Raw genomic sequence first — 17,735 nt, 5'->3', positions numbered from 1 at the left:
CCACGTCATACATACTTTAGTCCAAATAGATCTTTCATTTGGGCTGTGCTCACATTTCGAACGCCTCAATTTAAGCCCATTTTACCATCTATGGAGCGTGAAGTTTTGTTTTTCCCCGAATATTCCTCTTCGTCCTCACTGATCAAATTCTCCGCACTTCGCCGTTACCGTAATCCACTCTTCATCAGTATATGCTCTTTAATCCTGCTTTAATGGTTTCGTTTCACCTTCCCCTCTTTCTCCCTCTATACAAAGAGCTTCATCTCGACTTTATTCCAACCCAGATTGAAACTCTGCAGAAACAGCTACATCTACAGCCATGAAATTCACTGTAGAGTCTCCCCTCTCCACCGGCAAGTCCCATCGCCGTTTCTCTTTCCAATTGAAAATGACGGGCTCCGAGAATGAGGAGGAGGAGGAGGAGATGAATAATCCATTCCTCAGTGATGACAGTCCGAGAAGCAATGTTAACGGCGACAAAAAAAATAACTTTTCGATCCAACCTCTTTCGGTATGTTGTTTACTGTTTCATTTGATCAAAATCTATACTATACTAAAAGTTCTTATTCCTCAACACCTAAGGTATCCACGTCGTTTAATTAAATTGACCAATGACAGAGAGCCTTTTTACCACGTCATACATACTTTAGTCCAAATAGATCTTTCATTTGGGCTGTGCTCACATTTCGAACGCCTCAATTTAAGCCCATTTTACCATCTATGGAGCGTGAAGTTTTGTTTTTCCCCGAATATTCCTCTTCGTCCTCACTGATCAAATTCTCCGCACTTCGCCGTTACCGTAATCCACTCTTCATCAGTATATGCTCTTTAATCCTGCTTTAATGGTTTCGTTTCACCTTCCCCTCTTTCTCCCTCTATACAAAGAGCTTCATCTCGACTTTATTCCAACCCAGATTGAAACTCTGCAGAAACAGCTACATCTACAGCCATGAAATTCACTGTAGAGTCTCCCCTCTCCACCGGCAAGTCCCATCGCCGTTTCTCTTTCCAATTGAAAATGACGGGCTCCGAGAATGAGGAGGAGGAGGAGGAGATGAATAATCTATTCCTCAGTGATGACAGTCCGAGAAGCAATGTTAACGGCGACAAAAAAAATAACTTTTCGATCCAACCTCTTTCGGTATGTTGTTTACTGTTTCATTTGATCAAAATCTATACTATACTAAAAGTTCTTATTCCTCAACACCTAAGGTATCCACGTCGTTTAATTAAATTGACCAATGACAGAGAGCCTTTTTACCACGTCATACATACTTTAGTCCAAATAGATCTTTCATTTGGGCTGTGCTCACATTTCGAACGCCTCAATTTAAGCCCATTTTACCATCTATGGAGCGTGAAGTTTTGTTTTTCCCCGAATATTCCTCTTCGTCCTCACTGATCAAATTCTCCGCACTTCGCCGTTACCGTAATCCACTCTTCATCAGTATATGCTCTTTAATCCTGCTTTAATGGTTTCGTTTCACCTTCCCCTCTTTCTCCCTCTATACAAAGAGCTTCATCTCGACTTTATTCCAACCCAGATTGAAACTCTGCAGAAACAGCTACATCTACAGCCATGAAATTCACTGTAGAGTCTCCCCTCTCCACCGGCAAGTCCCATCGCCGTTTCTCTTTCCAATTGAAAATGACGGGCTCCGAGAATGAGGAGGAGGAGGAGGAGATGAATAATCTATTCCTCAGTGATGACAGTCCGAGAAGCAATGTTAACGGCGACAAAAAAAATAACTTTTCGATCCAACCTCTTTCGGTATGTTGTTTACTGTTTCATTTGATCAAAATTTAGTTAAGTTTCAAGTTTTGTGTTAGATTGTGGAGACAGAATATGATTTCGGGTTTGAACCTATCCTCCAAATAAGTTGAAATCCACCTACTACCACCCTTAAGCTACACAAAGTTTTCTGATTTTAGCAAAGGCCATTTTGATTATGCCGTCAGAGTTTCCAAGTTGTCGACCTTTTTCGTAGATCGTTGATTTGGATGGATATGGACCTTCATCTAGACGTTTCCAACCAAACACTCGAGTAAAGTTGAGTGACGAAGACCATACCTACTTAGAGAAACATTTCTCAAGCTTTACCATTCCATTTCATCCTTAGTAATTTGCATTACCTATTTTTTTAGCTATCTTCCTCACCACCATTGTGTGTCTTCTCAATAGTTAAGCTTCAGGGAGAGTTGTGCATAAGCATCTTGAAGAATTCCTGAGAAAGTGAGGTAACTTGCTTAAACGCGTTCTTTTCAAAAAAAAAATCAATCAGTTTGTGAGTAGGTTTATATTTTGAGAAGAGATATGATCATGAAATGTTCTCATGATTTATACAAGTTGCAATTTTTGTGTTTGAATTTCTGCCTTTTCCTTTTCATTTGCTGATACCACTTATCTTTGTTCTCTTTACTTTTGTATTAACTAAGTTATGATTCTTCTGCATTTGGCCTGAGGTTTTCTTCATCCAAGTCCTAACAGTCTTTTCCTTTTTTTCTTCTTTAATCTGTAAAGGGAGGAACAATGGGCTAGCTTCTGCTATCGTGAGACTATGGGAGAAATGTAATATTGCAATCAAATTAGTGCTGTTTATCGTCTTTATATTTTGTTACGCACAGAAATACATAATGACAAGGTCTCAACCAGAGACTTCAGAGGCTACCGGTATATACTTTCACATAATACTTTTTTGTTATTTCTGAACTATAAACAATGCATGTCTCTAGAGCCTTACTTACTCTTTAGATAAAAGGTAAAGTCTTGAAGGCAAACAGGTTACAAAGGGACCAATTTCTTTTTTTTTTCTTTCACAGGAGAACCTCAAGTGACGAAGATGACATCTATCAAAGATATCAACTCTCTTGACATTAACACTTAGGACATTTCTGTGTTCTGAGTTCTGACTTGATAACAAACCAGGAATCATTCTTTCGTATTTGTTCAGAATCTGATTGTTATAGTATTTACTTACCTATATGTTTAATTTTGTCACTCTTTCTTTACCAGGAGCTTTGAGATCACATAAGCTCCAACGTTTAAAGTGGAAGCTTAGAAATGTTTCCATGAGCAGATCGAGGTAATGATTTAACTTGCATAGCTGCTAAAAAACTAACCTTTGTCTGCTTTCTAACCAAAAAGAACATTAGTCATATCATATCTGATGTTGTTTAATTTATATGCCCCAGCTCCAATGGTCCTTGCAATTACAGATCGAAAACACGGTGGTACCTACAGATGATGTTTGAGAAACAACAAATAAAACAAGAGACCACGAGCTCTTCCTCAATGCCATCCACCAAAGCAATGCAATGGCACATTGGCTGCATCCGAGTTTGGTTTCAAGACACAAACTGTGAACCAAACTGAATCTGCTTTGGTATGAATGAAACTAAGTCCACTCAAATTTCTGTTTTTTTTTTTTCCAATTTGAGTATAGTTAAGGAAATACGTTGTCCTGGAAAAATGAAGATATTATGGGTATACATTGGTACAAAAGTCCATATAAGAGAATACAACAAAGAACCTATGTATTTTATCTGTGTATACTTAGAAGTGATATAGAGCTCAACACTTAAGAATGTCTGGAAGCTTCAATTAGTCAAACTTTTGTCTAAACAGAGAAGAGATGACTACGAGAACAATTCAAAAACAACAAGTCACCACGCATAACCAGGGAAGATTAGTAGATTAACATTTAAGGTTGATATCTTTTGGCTAAACATGTTTAGTAGGAATTAGTTTAGGTGGTTTTTCAAATACAGAGTAAATAAAATTTGAATAATCGTTGCAATAATTCCAATGTTGTTATAAGAAAATTGTCTTTTCCTTGCTTCGTAAGTCCTCAACAATCTGAAGTAGTGAAGATGATTACCAACACATGAATAATATTAGCATCATATGATATATTAAGTAATTTTCTCCGAGCATGTAAATATTTATAAAGGAAGCACACTACAATATTTTTTTTAATATTTGACTTAGATATAAATTATTTTGTAATTTATATGTATTATTTACTTGAAATAATATTATGTTAGCTCTTTTACCGAACATGTCTACGGTTCAAATCTTTTAATTAAATACGTGCTTTCTATATAAAGATCCGGTCAGTTTGGTTATTATTGTAGTTATTGGATTGCATATACTTTTCTGAACTCAACCATAAGATTATTCATTTTTAAAAAAATTGATTAGTTTTGTTAATGCACTTAGTTGAGTTTGTTGTCTTAGATTCATAAATTTGATTTAGTAAAATTATGTATGATTTGATATATGTTTTATTGTGAATCAAATAAAAAAAAGTTAAAAGTATTGATCGATTTAATGTTTAGAAGCTCATACATATATATAATTTTGTTTACAGAATTAAATCATAACTGTTACTTAAAGTTCCAGTTTCATTTATTAATATATCTTCAGTCATTCCATAATTTATATGTATAAAATAGATAAAATTATTATTAATAACAAAATTTTATTATGTTAGTTAAATTTTTAATTTTGGTATAATGTAGTTTGGTTCTGTTATTCATTTTCAGATATATTAGTTCTCTAAACTGATTTAAAATTTATGATGCTGATTAGACCAAGCAGATTAGTTTTAGTCATTGCTTTTAGTTAAGTTCTTTATCTAAAATATGGAACTTTATTTTCATAGATTTTTATGAAAATTTTAATTTTACAGATATTTTTTATTAATATATTTTGATAAAAAAATTTAACAAAAATTTAAATCTAATTATTAAAAATAATAATCTGCAAAATAAATAAGTATGTCCAAAATTACTTATATAATTATATCTAAACCAAATAATTATTTACAAAATAAATATTTTAACAGACGCACATCAGTAGAAGATATGATTTATTATATTATAATTATATTTTAGAAAACAAAGTTTTAAATTCATTATGCTTTAGATAGTTTTAGAACTAATTAAAAATAAACTAAATAATTAATCAGAAAATATTATGTAAATTATTTGGTTATATTTTACACAATTGCAAAGTACACATTTTCGCAATCATAAAGTTGTTTTCACCACAAGCATTAAACCAAAAGTTATCAAAAGCCAAGCTCATATGTTTTCAACCTTAAATAATATCCTCTAACTATGTTGTTAAAAGTTGATGACAAAAAAAAAATGTTAGTTAAAAGTTTAGGAAATTAGTTATCAAAAGTCAAGCATTTAAGGAACCTGATTTTATTTTAAAAAAAAGGTGAAGAATATCAAGAGTTTCATACGAATTTATAAAAGATAAAATCAAGAAGAAAAACAAATGGAACCAAAGTCCAGAGCAACACAAGTCCATCCGATTGATTTTTTTTTTTTGGCGTCGTCCACCCGATTGATTTAAGAAAGACAATGCATTCAACATAATTTCTGTCAACAGCCTATATGTTTTTTATATATTTATACATCATGCATTGATATTATTCATTGTGCAACAAAAACTCTATAATTATTCTTACCTTTATGCAACACTAAGATAGAACTGTTAACCATCTCTGATCAATAATATTTTTTATTGCTCATTCAATCCAATTCAAAATGACTAATACAAAATGTATCCTAACATTTTTGTGTAGATTGGTACATATATATACATGATAAATAGAATTTGCTGCCAAATGAGATCATCAACAAAAAAAATAACAAATGGACAACAAAATCTTATTCTACTTTTTATGTACAAAGTTTATAGGTTATTTGCGACAAAACGATCAAACTATCAATAACATATATTTATATTCATATAAAAGGAAAATAACATAAATATATCATCCGCGCGTAGCGCGGAAATGGATCTAGTTATTATAAAATGATGATAGTAAGAAAGAAAACCTCACATGGATATTATTAAAACATAATGCAAAATAAGAAGTTGATTAAGGAAAAAAGAGAAACAACATAATAGGATACGTAAACATAAGTAAACGTAAACATAGCAGCATGAACACTGGATTGGGCTTTTCTTCTTTCAAACTAAAGCCCAAAAAAACCAAACTCTCCCGTGAACCAAACTCTCCCGTAAGAAAAAAGTGAAGCTCCTCCCTCTTCGACACGTGGCGGCAAAAGGAATAGAGTGTGCTAAGGTGGCACTCTAAGGAGAGTTTCTGGGCAACTTTATTAATATAGATACTACAGTTCCTTAGGGTGCATGCAAGTGAGAGTTATAAGTCATTTGTATTAAAAACGCATTTAAAATCCACTTTTATTGAACTTAACATTTCGTAGAGTACTCTAAAATCCACTGTTATTGAAAATATTTTAAGTTATTGAGTTTTAAAGTTTTCAGGTGATTTTGGGGTGTTTGGTGGAGTTTCTTAGTTAAAATAAAAAATAAAACTCAAATTTTATGGTTTTTAGGTTATATTCGAGTGGTTTAACAATAATCACCTAAATATCTGGAACTTATTGAAATCATCTAAAACTCCATTAAAAGTCAAATCATCTCAAATGTTATACACTAAAAATTCCATTAAAAGTCAATTTATTATATATATATATATATATATATTTAAATCATTTTCGGAAATCGGTTTGGTTCAAAAAATTTTGGGTATCGGGTAGTTCGGATAGAGGATTAGAGGATCCATGACCTATTTTTGGTTTGGTTCGGATAGTTTTGGGTTTGGTTCGGTTCAGATAGTAATACTAGGAACCGGAAAATACCCAAAAATTTGGTTTTCATCTGGTTTCGGTTCCGGTTTGGATAGGTCAGGTCGTTCGGATAATTCAGTAAAATATCGGTTATTTAAGGTAAAATATCAAATAATTAGGATGATTTAAATTAAAATTTTAAATATTTCGGATAAAACTATCTTGATACTTTCGGATTGTTTTGGATACTTTCGGGTAGTTTGGTTAATTTATAATAATTTAGTAATTTTTAATTATTTTTATACTTTTAATAGATTTTTAAATTATAAAAATATATTTAGTTATATTTTAGGTATATATAATTAATATTCTTTTATATTCGGATACTGTTCGGTCCTCGGTTCGGTTCAAGTTTGGTTTTGTTATTTCGGATATAAAAATATAAGAACCATTTGGATATTTCAAGGTTTCAGGTATTTTAGTTCGGTTCCGGCTTGGTTCTTCGGTTCCAGTTTTTTTTGCCTAAGCCTAATTTTAACATTGTAATTTTCATCTCATCCCGCGCAAGGCGCGGATCCTATCCTAGTTTATTACTAAAAACAAAAACCTTAACAACATGGATGTGTAAATCTACAAGGGAAGGAACAAAAGGATGGTGAGTTATGCCCGTGGGAGCTCTAGTGTGTGTGATATCCCATGGATTACAAAGTTGTTAGAAGAGAACATATCTGGATCTACAATCTCAACTCCAGAGATCATGAAACACTGTGACGAATTAACTATAGCTCTCCTAGTGAATATGAGACCTTGGTAAGGATCCAGTGTCTTGAGTAAGGCTTTATCAGGCATTGAAGCAAGATCTTTGTTGGTAAGTCGTTGAGCAAGAATGTGACGTCTCATGACTTCGTAGAGAAACGGAGAAGCAGATGACAGTGAGACCAGATTTGGTGTGGCTAGAATTGTTACTCCGGTGAAGTTCTTGTGTTGATCTGCAATGATCCTGTTGAGAACAGAGTGCAATCCGATTGCAAATGGCACAAACCCGTTTGAACTTAGCAGCTGAATGATCCGAGTCCACTCTATCTTAACCGGCACAGCTTCTTCTTCTTCTTCTTCGATAATGGTTTTGTTTGAGTCAGATTGACACAAAGATGACTGGGGAATATGATGCATGCGAGGTTGCAGAGGTGAGAAGGGTCCAAGAACTCCGTGAATAACCAATGAATCTCCAAGAAACATGTCCGGATGTGAGATCATGACATGATTCACTTCTGCTGTTCTTGATTCTTTGTCAACGGTGGAGATCTGGACGCTCTGGTGACGGAGAAGGGTAGGGAGACAGGTTCCTTGTGGCTTCTTGAGGAGTTCCTCCATCGGAAGCTTTAGAGGGAGTGTGTGATACTGAAGAAGCTGCTTCAGAAACAGAGGAGGAAGAGATGACGTGTTGAACAAGGAAGAGTCGTCAATAGCGAAGAGGGTTGTGTTGGGAGAAGACGAAGAAGAAGAAGAGAGGAAGATCTCAGGAGATACGAGGAGGAGAGTGGCGATTGCCTTGAAATTGGATTGGCGTAGAGCTTTTGAAGCGTTTAAAGAGAGAGGATCATGATGAGTAATGGGTCTGTTAGTTTTTGTGATGTTGGAATCTCGAGGTGGAGACGGCCATGAAAGCTAAAGCAATAGAGAGGACAAAGTAGACAAAGCAATCCAATGAACAACAACCCATCTCAGAGACTTGGAGAAGACGAAGAAGAAGAAGAGAGAGCTCGTCAAAGAAATGGTTTCTTGGAGGGAAGTTAGGTTTCACAGGAGAGTTGACCGATATTGCCGTGTGGATAAGTCGTTGTCATTATATCTTATACTCATTTTATTAGTTAATCCTTTTCGTGCTTTTTTCTTTCTTGTAGCGGTTACTTATTGAACTAAGTCAATGCCATTATCATGCAAGAATGTTGTACTCTTAGATTCTTCCCCTGTTCGAAAACGCGGTGTCCGCGGCCGGAAACACGCGTTGCGCTATAGCACCAGACAACGTTCATAGAATTTTCAAACCACATAAGCTTTTCTTATATATATGTTGTTTCAATATCCCCGCTAGTCTAATGTAAAATTCGCACAAGAGCCTCAAAAAAGGATGGAGGGATTACATATTTTTCAGTTTTCACTGTGCTTTGAGTTAGAAGTAATAGTGTAGAGATGCAGATTAACCAATTTTAAACTGCTTATATCCGCCAACTCACCAAATTTATATTTAAAAACTAAAATATATTATTTATTTAAATTTAAATTATGTACATTATATAAACATAATATTTATATTTTAAAATACAATTTTATTTATAAAATACAGTATATTATTAAAAAGATTTTTTAACAACATATAAAAGTTGTTTTTTCTTTAAATTATTATATTTCCTGTAGACATTCAGAACACCATTTCACATGAATACTCGACACCTCTACTCTCTGAAAGACTAATGGAGATCAAGTTCTTTGACATTAATGAAACATGTCTAATTTCAGTCAATGTGTATAATTTACCATCATATGTCATGAGGTTTATAGACCCAATTCCAGCAATCTTGCATGCAAAATCATTTGCCATCTTAATTTTGCTATAATATATTTTTTTCAAAATCCGAGAACCATTTTTTCCTTGGACACATATGATATGACAATCTTATTTCCAAAAGCCACACATCTTTAGGATGTGCTTTTTTCATGACCAACCAGAACAATTTTATCATCCGACTTAGTTTCATTCTCTGCTACCAAAAGGGAACTATTGCTTTTTTTTCTTAGCACAATCAGACTTCCAGCGTTTTTTTTTTTTGCAATAATTGTAAATATCGTTTGGATTAGAATTTTTTGGGAATGTCTTTTTGTCTTTCGACCTCTTGCCTTTCCCAAATTTCTTTCCACTACTGGCAAATAACACATAAGCATGGCCATCTTACCATATCATTATGCCTTGTGATGCAACTCTGTACTATAAAATGTTGACCCAGTTTTTTCAGGTTCATTGTATCCTTACTTCCTATAAATGACAGAACAAAATTCTCAAAGAAGTTTGGCAGTGATACCAACAAGATCAACGCTGCATCTTCATGTTTGATCTGACATCAATTTTACGCAGATCCAGCATTATTGAATTTAGCATGTCAAGATGATCCTGAAATTGTGTATCTCTCTCCATTCTCAAAGCGAAAAAATGTTTAAAAGTAACATTTTAGTCAAAGACTTTGTCATGTATCGACTCTCTAACTTCGACCACAAACCAGCTGCAATATCAACACCTTAAACCTCGATGATGATATCATCTGTCAATTCTAACAAGATTGTTGAATACACCTTTTTATATAACCTCCATCTCAAATGCAACATGCTCAGTATTCTTCCCTGACAACGGTGCCCGGAGACCCTGTTGATTTAGCAATGTGTTCATCTTAATTTTCCAAAGACAAAAACTGTTCCTACCAGTAAACTTGTCGATCTTCATGTTTATCATATATATTCTCACCAGATTACAACCTGTAACATTGATGCTAGTTTATTGTGACGAATGTGAGAAGAACAAATTAACATATTTGATAAAAATAATGAAAGACGCGTATATTTAATGCGGTTCACCCTTATGACCACATCCATAAACAAAAAATACTTTATTAATGGAGGCAGAGTTTTAGAATACAATTCTGTGCTACAGACTAGGTATTAACTGTATAGATTAACATAGGAAATATTTAATGACTAGTTTCATATTTTCTGTGATTGGCAAAGATCGGTACATGATCTATTCTTGCATGGGATCAGTTGATTATTGATTCAAAGAATCGACCGATCCTTGCTTGCAGATTCAAAGTGTATTTCAACACTTTCAATTTTGTGCTCTCAGTCACTATTAAAATACAAGATTATGATATTAGGAAGATAATATATTGAATTGAATAGGGCACGACAGATACGGCCGTGCTTCTCCCCATGTGCCCAAAAATTCTGATCTCATTTGGCTCCTTCTCGGTTTATCTGTGATATCCAAATATTAGATACTCTTTTAATTCTTAAAGGGAGACCATCATACAGAAAAGTAGTTGTACATTTTCTAAGTATTAATACTATTATATTATTTCTTTATTCGATAATATGGATAAAATTTCTAAATCACTAATTGAAGATGATCGCATCACATTTTTAATTAACTTTTATGAAAGTTAGGGAATACACACTGATAGTAAGCTACAAATGATGTTATAAAAGTAAGCTACAATAAAAAAAATACTACTTTGAGATATCTATATACTAGGAGCGGAGCCCGTGCAAGCGCAGGGATGTTAATAATTAGATGTGTTGTAATACTTTTAAAATGTTATAGGAATGTTGTGGAAGGTCTCTCCAAAGCAGGATGGATGGTTAGTAATTCCAATGGTATAATGCTATCTTTTGGGGTACTACGTGTTTGGGGATGGCATTTTCCACATTAGAGGCTGAAGCACTTGCATTACTTGCTCTAGTACAACTATTAAGTCTAAGAGGTTTTGTTTCCATAGTATTTGAACGTGAATGTCTTAACTTGGTGAAAATGATGAATGATCATGATTTCTTTTACAATATAGCTGTTGAAAGCAACGTTAAATCATAGTGCGTATTAAATTTTGACTCCAACTAAGGTGTCCATTACATTTATATTTACAAACCCTTTTAATATTTTTGTGTTAATATCCCACCCCACCAGTGTTTTTTTTTCATTGAGGTTGATGTGTTTTCAAAGTTATGGGACGTAGGAATTTGTACTGCATGATAAAATGAAGTGTATAAGTAATTAAGTGGACACCATAAATTCTAATACTCGTCAACGTTCCCCATAATTAAATCAAAAAGTATATACTAACCCTCGTGGGTGATAATTTACAGAAATTTGAAAACAATAAGAAAACTCAAAAATTGAAAAACATAGCAATTTAGAAAAGTGAAAACGCAGGAAAGCTAAGTGGGGTTGACAGTGTACCAATCACTCAAGGGGGCGCTTGCGACTCTTGTCTTTCTAAACCAAGCTTGGCGAATTTGCTTCATCAACTTCCTTGGCATTGCTGGGAGAATCCCCAGTCTTGCTAGCAGATGATGGTGATTGTTCTGGTTGGAGATCTCCCCCTAGAGCCTTTTCAGCCTCGGGTATCTGTAAGAAAAAAAGACGGTCAAGGTTTTATTGCTATTAACACTGTTAAATCATGTTAAAGGTAAGATGAGAGTGATTGCAGACATAGTACATGTACGGTAGTTGGAGGTGAAATTGAAGGAAGTGATGTAGCTCGGTTCCAGCTACTTGATCAACCTTTTCATCGACAAATTCATTGACTTTGTATGTAACAGTAACAGAGCCCAAATAGTCAATTTTATTCACCAGAGCCTTTATCGCATAATCTTTGACTCTGCATACACATGTATAAGCTTTATAAATAAATAAAAAAGTCTAATAAAAATAAAGAGGAATAAAGTTTCAATGACTATTGTGTGTCTCCATCGTTTGTGTAGGATAGTTCCAAGTACTTAGCTGCTGAAATACAAAGATGTCATACTAATAAACCTCTTCTTGTTGATACTCAGACTGATTAGTTGAAACATGAAAAGAACTTAGCATTGATCAGTCACAAGACTTGTGAAGATTACTCAGTTTCAATTTTTTTTAATATTACCTTAAGACTATCAGAGAATAGCATACTCTGTTGCATAGAGATTTCATCGTAGTTTGAGCCATCTCAGGGCATGTGCAGCCGCTGCACTCATTTTGATTCAAAGGTTAACTAACAATGGAGTCTTCATAGCCAGTATGCTGCTTTTTGGTTAATAACAGACGTGTAACATAATGTAGAAAATTAACTGCAAATAAAATACATCAGTTTCCCTGAAGAACAAAAAAACCATGAGGATTTGGAGAAGATCAAACTCACATGATCGATTTGTCGTGTTGCTTGTGCCTTCCCAGAACCGCCTTGCTCAAATCACTGTAATAAGTAATAACTCTCTAGGAAGATGGACTTTTTCTTGGCAGCATCGGGAAGAGAAAGCCAAACCTTTTGCCTAAATGATGATGGGATCCCATTCCTAATCAACCTATTCAATGTGATCGCATTAGTCAAGATGTAGAAAGGACCCCAAATGGAGAATTGGAGTGCATGATATACGTACCGGAAGAGGAGGAAGAACAAGCCAACTAATCCCATATTGATGGGACTGAATCGAAACCCTGAACCCGAGGAGTAACATGTCAACCAACTGCAAGAAACATTCATACACGACATATGACATGGGCTTCAGTTTAATTGAGAATATATTATCATTAGTTAGTCCAGTTGATCGTTCTTAGTTCTTACCATTCGTAGGTCCTCGAGATCCACTGCCTTTGATTTCTTTTCGTGAATCTTTTGATATTTCTAATATAAAAGGTTACTTTCTATATTAAGATGAAGATAACAAAGCGAACAAATGCCTTCGGTGTAAAAATATCTATTCTCTTATTTGACTAAAAAAAATCTAGAAGAAAAATAACGAAAAAAGAGGCTTTGGTTGTAAATATTTATTCTTCACTTTATTGGGCCACATGTTTTGTAAATAATTGAATATAAAGGTTAGCCCATCCATCCAAAACGAAAAACACAACATGTCAGTAAAACGATACACACGCAAAGTAAAACGCAAATATATTTTTTGCATGGGTCCCACCAGTGCTGACATGAATAGTTTAATTTACTATGCGTTTTATATTATAGATTGAAATAATATTTTATGTTTATTATTATGTAGAATAAACATAGAAATGGTGTTAGAAAAAGGCAAAATAATACCAACAAATAGAATTTTCAGAAGGTGTGACAAAAACAAAACCAATAAATACGAATTGTAGGAACAAAAGAAAAATATAATCTTTGTGCCAGGCGAAAAAATGTTTTTTTTTAAAGAAAAAAAGCCTTGTGCTCTCTCTCTCTCTCTCTCTCTCTAGTCTCTATTCCAGAGAAAGGGAAAATAATTCTCCTTGTTGATACTTTCTACTGGGCTTTGCTTTGATTTACTTTTACTCTCCATCTCCACAATAATATTCCTTTGGTCTCTCTGCAAATCTCTTCGTTCTCGTCGCTCAGTGTGTTCTTCTTCCGATCTTCGCTTCAAAACCAAAGCTATCCCTTTGGATTCAAAACCTCGTTCTCGGCGAAAGAGGTATGCTCGAAAATAATTAAAACTTTGAATTCGAATTCGTCACTTCACTCTATTTTGAATTAATATCTGAATTAAATCTTGTCTTTGATGGAATGGAATGGAATCGAACCCAAGGGCTTGTATGATAAATCCACAGCCGCCTTCATATATAATCATAAATTAGGGTTTTTAGGCGAATCAAAATGAGTCAGTTTCAAGTTTCTGTTGGACACAGATGTTCGCCTCTTGAGGTCAGGTCCGGTCCAGTCAGCAAAAAAAAAAAGACAAAACAGTTAATAAGGCGAAAGATATGGAAGAGGAGAGTAACGTTAGTAGCTCCCCTTCAACGCGGCTTAGGCATCGAAAACAACAACGCTCCTCCTCTGCGGAGGCTGTTGTTGATGGGAACCCAAGCCCTCTCCTTGTTAATGATCAAAACAAGTACAAATCTTTCATGGTCCGGACATATTCGACAATATGGATGATTGGTGGGTTCGTCATGGTTGTCTACATGGGCCATCTCTATATCACTGCCATGGTGCTTGTCATCCAGATCTTTATGGCCAAAGAGCTCTTTAATCTCCTCAGGAAAGCGCCTGAGGATAAATGTCTCCCTGGAATCAAACACCTCAATTGGTAAAGAAAGAAAAAAAAAAAAGTCTCAACACCTTTTGTTCATTAAAGATTATTGGCTCAGGCGCTGTATAATGTTCTTAAACTCGTCTTCCTGCAGGCACTTCTTTTTCACTGCCATGCTTTTCGTGTATGGCCGGATCCTTAGTCAACGGTTGGCTAATACTGTCACTGCTGACCAGTTCCTATACCGGCTTGTCAGTGGCCTAATCAAATACCATATGGCTATCTGTTACTTGTTGTATATTATAGGTTTCATGTGGTTCATCCTGACGCTAAAAAAGAAGATGTACAAGTACCAGTTTGGCCAATATGCATGGACCCACATGATTTTGATTGTCGTCTTTACTCAGTCCTCCTTCACTGTTGCCAACATTTTTGAAGGAATCTTCTGGTACATTTGTGAACTTGAAATCAATCTTATGCTTTTCAGTCTTTTTGCTGAAAAGCCACTCTGTTTTTCTTTTGTTCTTTGTCGAAATGTGATCGTCTGCTTTTTTCTTTTCTTTTCTTTCCGTGGCTTTAACTGCAGGTTTCTTCTTCCAGCATCCTTAATTATAATCAACGACATCTTCGCTTACATTTTCGGTTTCTTCTTTGGAAGAACGCCCTTAATAAAGCTATCTCCAAAGAAAACGTGGGAAGGATTCATCGGAGCCTCTGTCACAACTATCATCTCTGCATTTTTTGTGAGTTTTTGTTACCTCTACCACCACCAGTTCAACACATTTAGAATGCCTACGTCATTTCATTAATTTTTTCACCCACCCTCTGCCTGAAAATGTTATGTATTCGCTCTGTTTCAGCTTGCTAATATTATGGGTCGTTTCCTATGGCTGACATGCCCTAGGCAGGTTAGTGATTTAAGAAAAAAATGATACTGATCTTTGAGGGAGCTTATAGTAAATCTGTTGCTCATTCTGCAGGATTTGTCCACTGGCTGGCTACAATGTGATGCGGATCCATTGTTCAAGCCTGAACCTTTTACCTTACCTGCGTGGATTCCAGGATGGGTAAGCTTTAGTATAATGTTACATTTCTTTGAAGAAATTTTGCATTCGCTTTGTCAACTTGTTACTACTATACTTTTGCAGTTTCCTTGGAAGGAAATGGAGGTCCTCCCTGTTCAGTGGCATTCGTTATGCCTCGGTTTGTTCGCATCGATCATAGCACCTTTCGGTGGGTTTTTCGCCAGCGGGTTTAAAAGAGCATTCAAAATCAAGGTCTGTAACCATCATCACCAAATATGAGCTAAGCTTCAATTACGATACACATCTAAAAAAAAACCTTTGCTTCTGTAATGGCAGGACTTTGGTGATAGTATTCCAGGACACGGTGGGATCACGGATAGAATGGACTGCCAGGTAACTCTTATGAATTGAGTTTATGATTAATTCTTCTAGTAGCAGAATTGATTTTGGTAAGAACACAAAAAAAAAAAAAAAAAGAGTGGCAGAAACAGTAACATTTTTTCTACTGTTCCTCTGTAAAATGGTCGATAAAGAACATTGCACTGAGGAACCAAGGACTAGTGGATATCAAGAACCAAGAGATAGTTAGGGTCTTGTTCTATATTCCTCTAAACAGACTTTATCCTTTTCTATTGTCACAGATGGTAATGGCAGTATTTGCTTACATATATCTCCAGTCATTTATAGTCTCCCAAAGCGTTTCCGTTGACAAAATCCTGGACCAGGTAGTTTAACTTCTCCATATACAAAGCTAGACTTTGTTATTCTATCAGAGCTAGATGATTCTCTTTTGCAGCTAATCAAATTCAATCATATTATGTTTTATTGTAGATATTGACGAACCTTACCTTGGAGGAACAACAAGCTCTCTTCACGAGATTAGGGCAAATGATTGGTTACTCGTAGTTTCCCACTGCCAAAAATACTTTTCCTCAGATTCTTCCAAGAACAGCTTCTGTAACTCTGAATCAGTACTAGAGACAATCCTTTGAAATTGGATAAGATTTGTTTTATGGCATTGTAAATCCTCTCTTGAAGTTAGAAGTTTTTTTTTCTAAAAAGGTCCTCTCATTTGATGCAATAGGTTTGAAGTTACAATTGCAAAGTTGTATCTACTATCTACTTAGCTAGTAGCATCGGTAGTTCGTATGTATTTTTGTTCCATGTTTTTTTTTACTCAAATTGATATATATATAGAAAACGAAACTGATATACGAAATCAAAGATGACATACCATCTGGATCACAAAAACCATTCAGTCTCTAACCACCACCAAGAGCGCTAAACCTTCCAAAAAACTTCAACATCCAGCATAACCATACAAAATATACCTCCTCTACTCTAATTGACCAGAGATACTTCTTTCTTTTATTTTACAAAGAACTTGTCCAACCACTGAGGATGACCAGAGGCAACATAGGACTGTGTTAACCCAAGGTTAACCACACTCTGCGCGATAAAAGAAGCACATCTAACCGTAGCCAAAGCTTCCACTTTCAATTCCCACTATACAAAAACCTGCAACTCCTTCCTTAGCTCTGAAGCTTCAAATTGCAAAGCCGGCCACAGCCAAGGTTTAACCACCGTTTCAGACAGATCATCAAAAGTAGAAGAGAATATCACCTTTTGATATCTGAGACTTCTCATACTTTCCACTACCCACATATAGACTTGAAGCTTAGCCTCCAATACTGTGGAAACAGCAGGGAGAGCTCTTCTACTGTGCTGTAGGACTGCCACCATCATTTTTAACTATCCAAGCCGCACCTGTATATGAGCTCCCTCTAGACCACTCCATTCCTATCTCACATCTCACCCAATCTTTTGGAGGCGCAATGAATGGAGGGCAGGCTTCAGACGGACATACCGCTTCCTCCATCTCCATTTTTCGCTCTATCTGTTGAGCCATGAACCATTCATCAGCTTCCTTATACGCGTTGCTCACAATAACATTTGGGGGTTAAGCTTTTTCCTTCGAAAATGAAGCCATTTCTATGCTTCCAGAGAAACCAAAGGATCCAAGGCCAAGCCCTTGAGATGTTAGGGTCAACCTTCACATTCTTGCTCATCGACAGCATATAAGAAATATTATCATAGATGGATCTCTCCAACCATCCTTTCGGCGGCATAGGGATGTACGAAAGCGCCCAGGTCTGTCTCGCTATATCACACTGGAACAGAACATGATTGATAGATTCACCTTCTCTCCCAGCGACCCGACACCTTTCATCACATTTCATACCTCTCGCAATAACCAGCTCTGATACAGGGAGAGCATCCGACAAAGCCTTCTACAAGAACAATCTTATCTTAGGCGAGGTATGCACCTTCCAA

The 17,735-nt window shown here is 35.4% G+C and overlaps 1 protein-coding gene and 1 pseudogene across 2 annotated transcripts; one reads left to right on the top strand and one right to left on the bottom strand.

Moving 5' to 3' along the window:
• Positions 1-7,254: 7,254 nt before the first annotated feature.
• LOC106409787 lies at positions 7,255-8,652 on the bottom strand (annotated as a pseudogene).
• A 4,884-nt stretch (positions 8,653-13,536) lies between these two features.
• LOC106407056 (phosphatidate cytidylyltransferase 1) lies at positions 13,537-16,569 on the top strand. 2 transcript variants are annotated; one of them, XM_013847835.3, is made up of 10 exons: positions 13,537-13,818; positions 14,033-14,433; positions 14,531-14,824; positions 14,963-15,119; positions 15,237-15,284; positions 15,357-15,443; positions 15,525-15,653; positions 15,738-15,794; positions 16,043-16,126; positions 16,233-16,569. In XM_013847835.3, exons 2-10 carry the CDS (start codon positions 14,108-14,110, stop codon positions 16,305-16,307), a joined length of 1,257 nt encoding a protein of 418 aa, XP_013703289.1. In that variant the 5' UTR covers positions 13,537-13,818; positions 14,033-14,107; the 3' UTR covers positions 16,308-16,569. The 2 variants fall into 2 exon arrangements, with proteins under 2 accessions (XP_013703289.1, XP_022544818.1); XM_022689097.2 differs by having other exon boundaries at positions 13,933-14,433.
• Positions 16,570-17,735: the final 1,166 nt, after the last annotated feature.

This window comes from Brassica napus, chromosome A3 (assembly GCF_020379485.1).
Source record: "Brassica napus cultivar Da-Ae chromosome A3, Da-Ae, whole genome shotgun sequence".
In the NCBI taxonomy this organism is placed as follows: domain Eukaryota; kingdom Viridiplantae; phylum Streptophyta; class Magnoliopsida; order Brassicales; family Brassicaceae; genus Brassica; species Brassica napus.
The sequence above is the reverse complement of the archived record's forward strand: the minus strand, read 5'-3'. Positions and strand labels throughout refer to the sequence as shown.

Coding starts and splice junctions, on each gene's coding strand:
- LOC106407056 (XM_013847835.3), top strand. CDS start 14,108: ATGGAAGAGGAGAGTAACGTTAGTAGCTCCCCTTCAACGCGGCTTAGG. Junction 15,285..15,356: donor GGCTGACATGCCCTAGGCAG/GTTAGTGATTTA, acceptor CTCATTCTGCAG/GATTTGTCCACTGGCTGGCT. Junction 15,654..15,737: donor AAAGAGCATTCAAAATCAAG/GTCTGTAACCAT, acceptor CTGTAATGGCAG/GACTTTGGTGATAGTATTCC.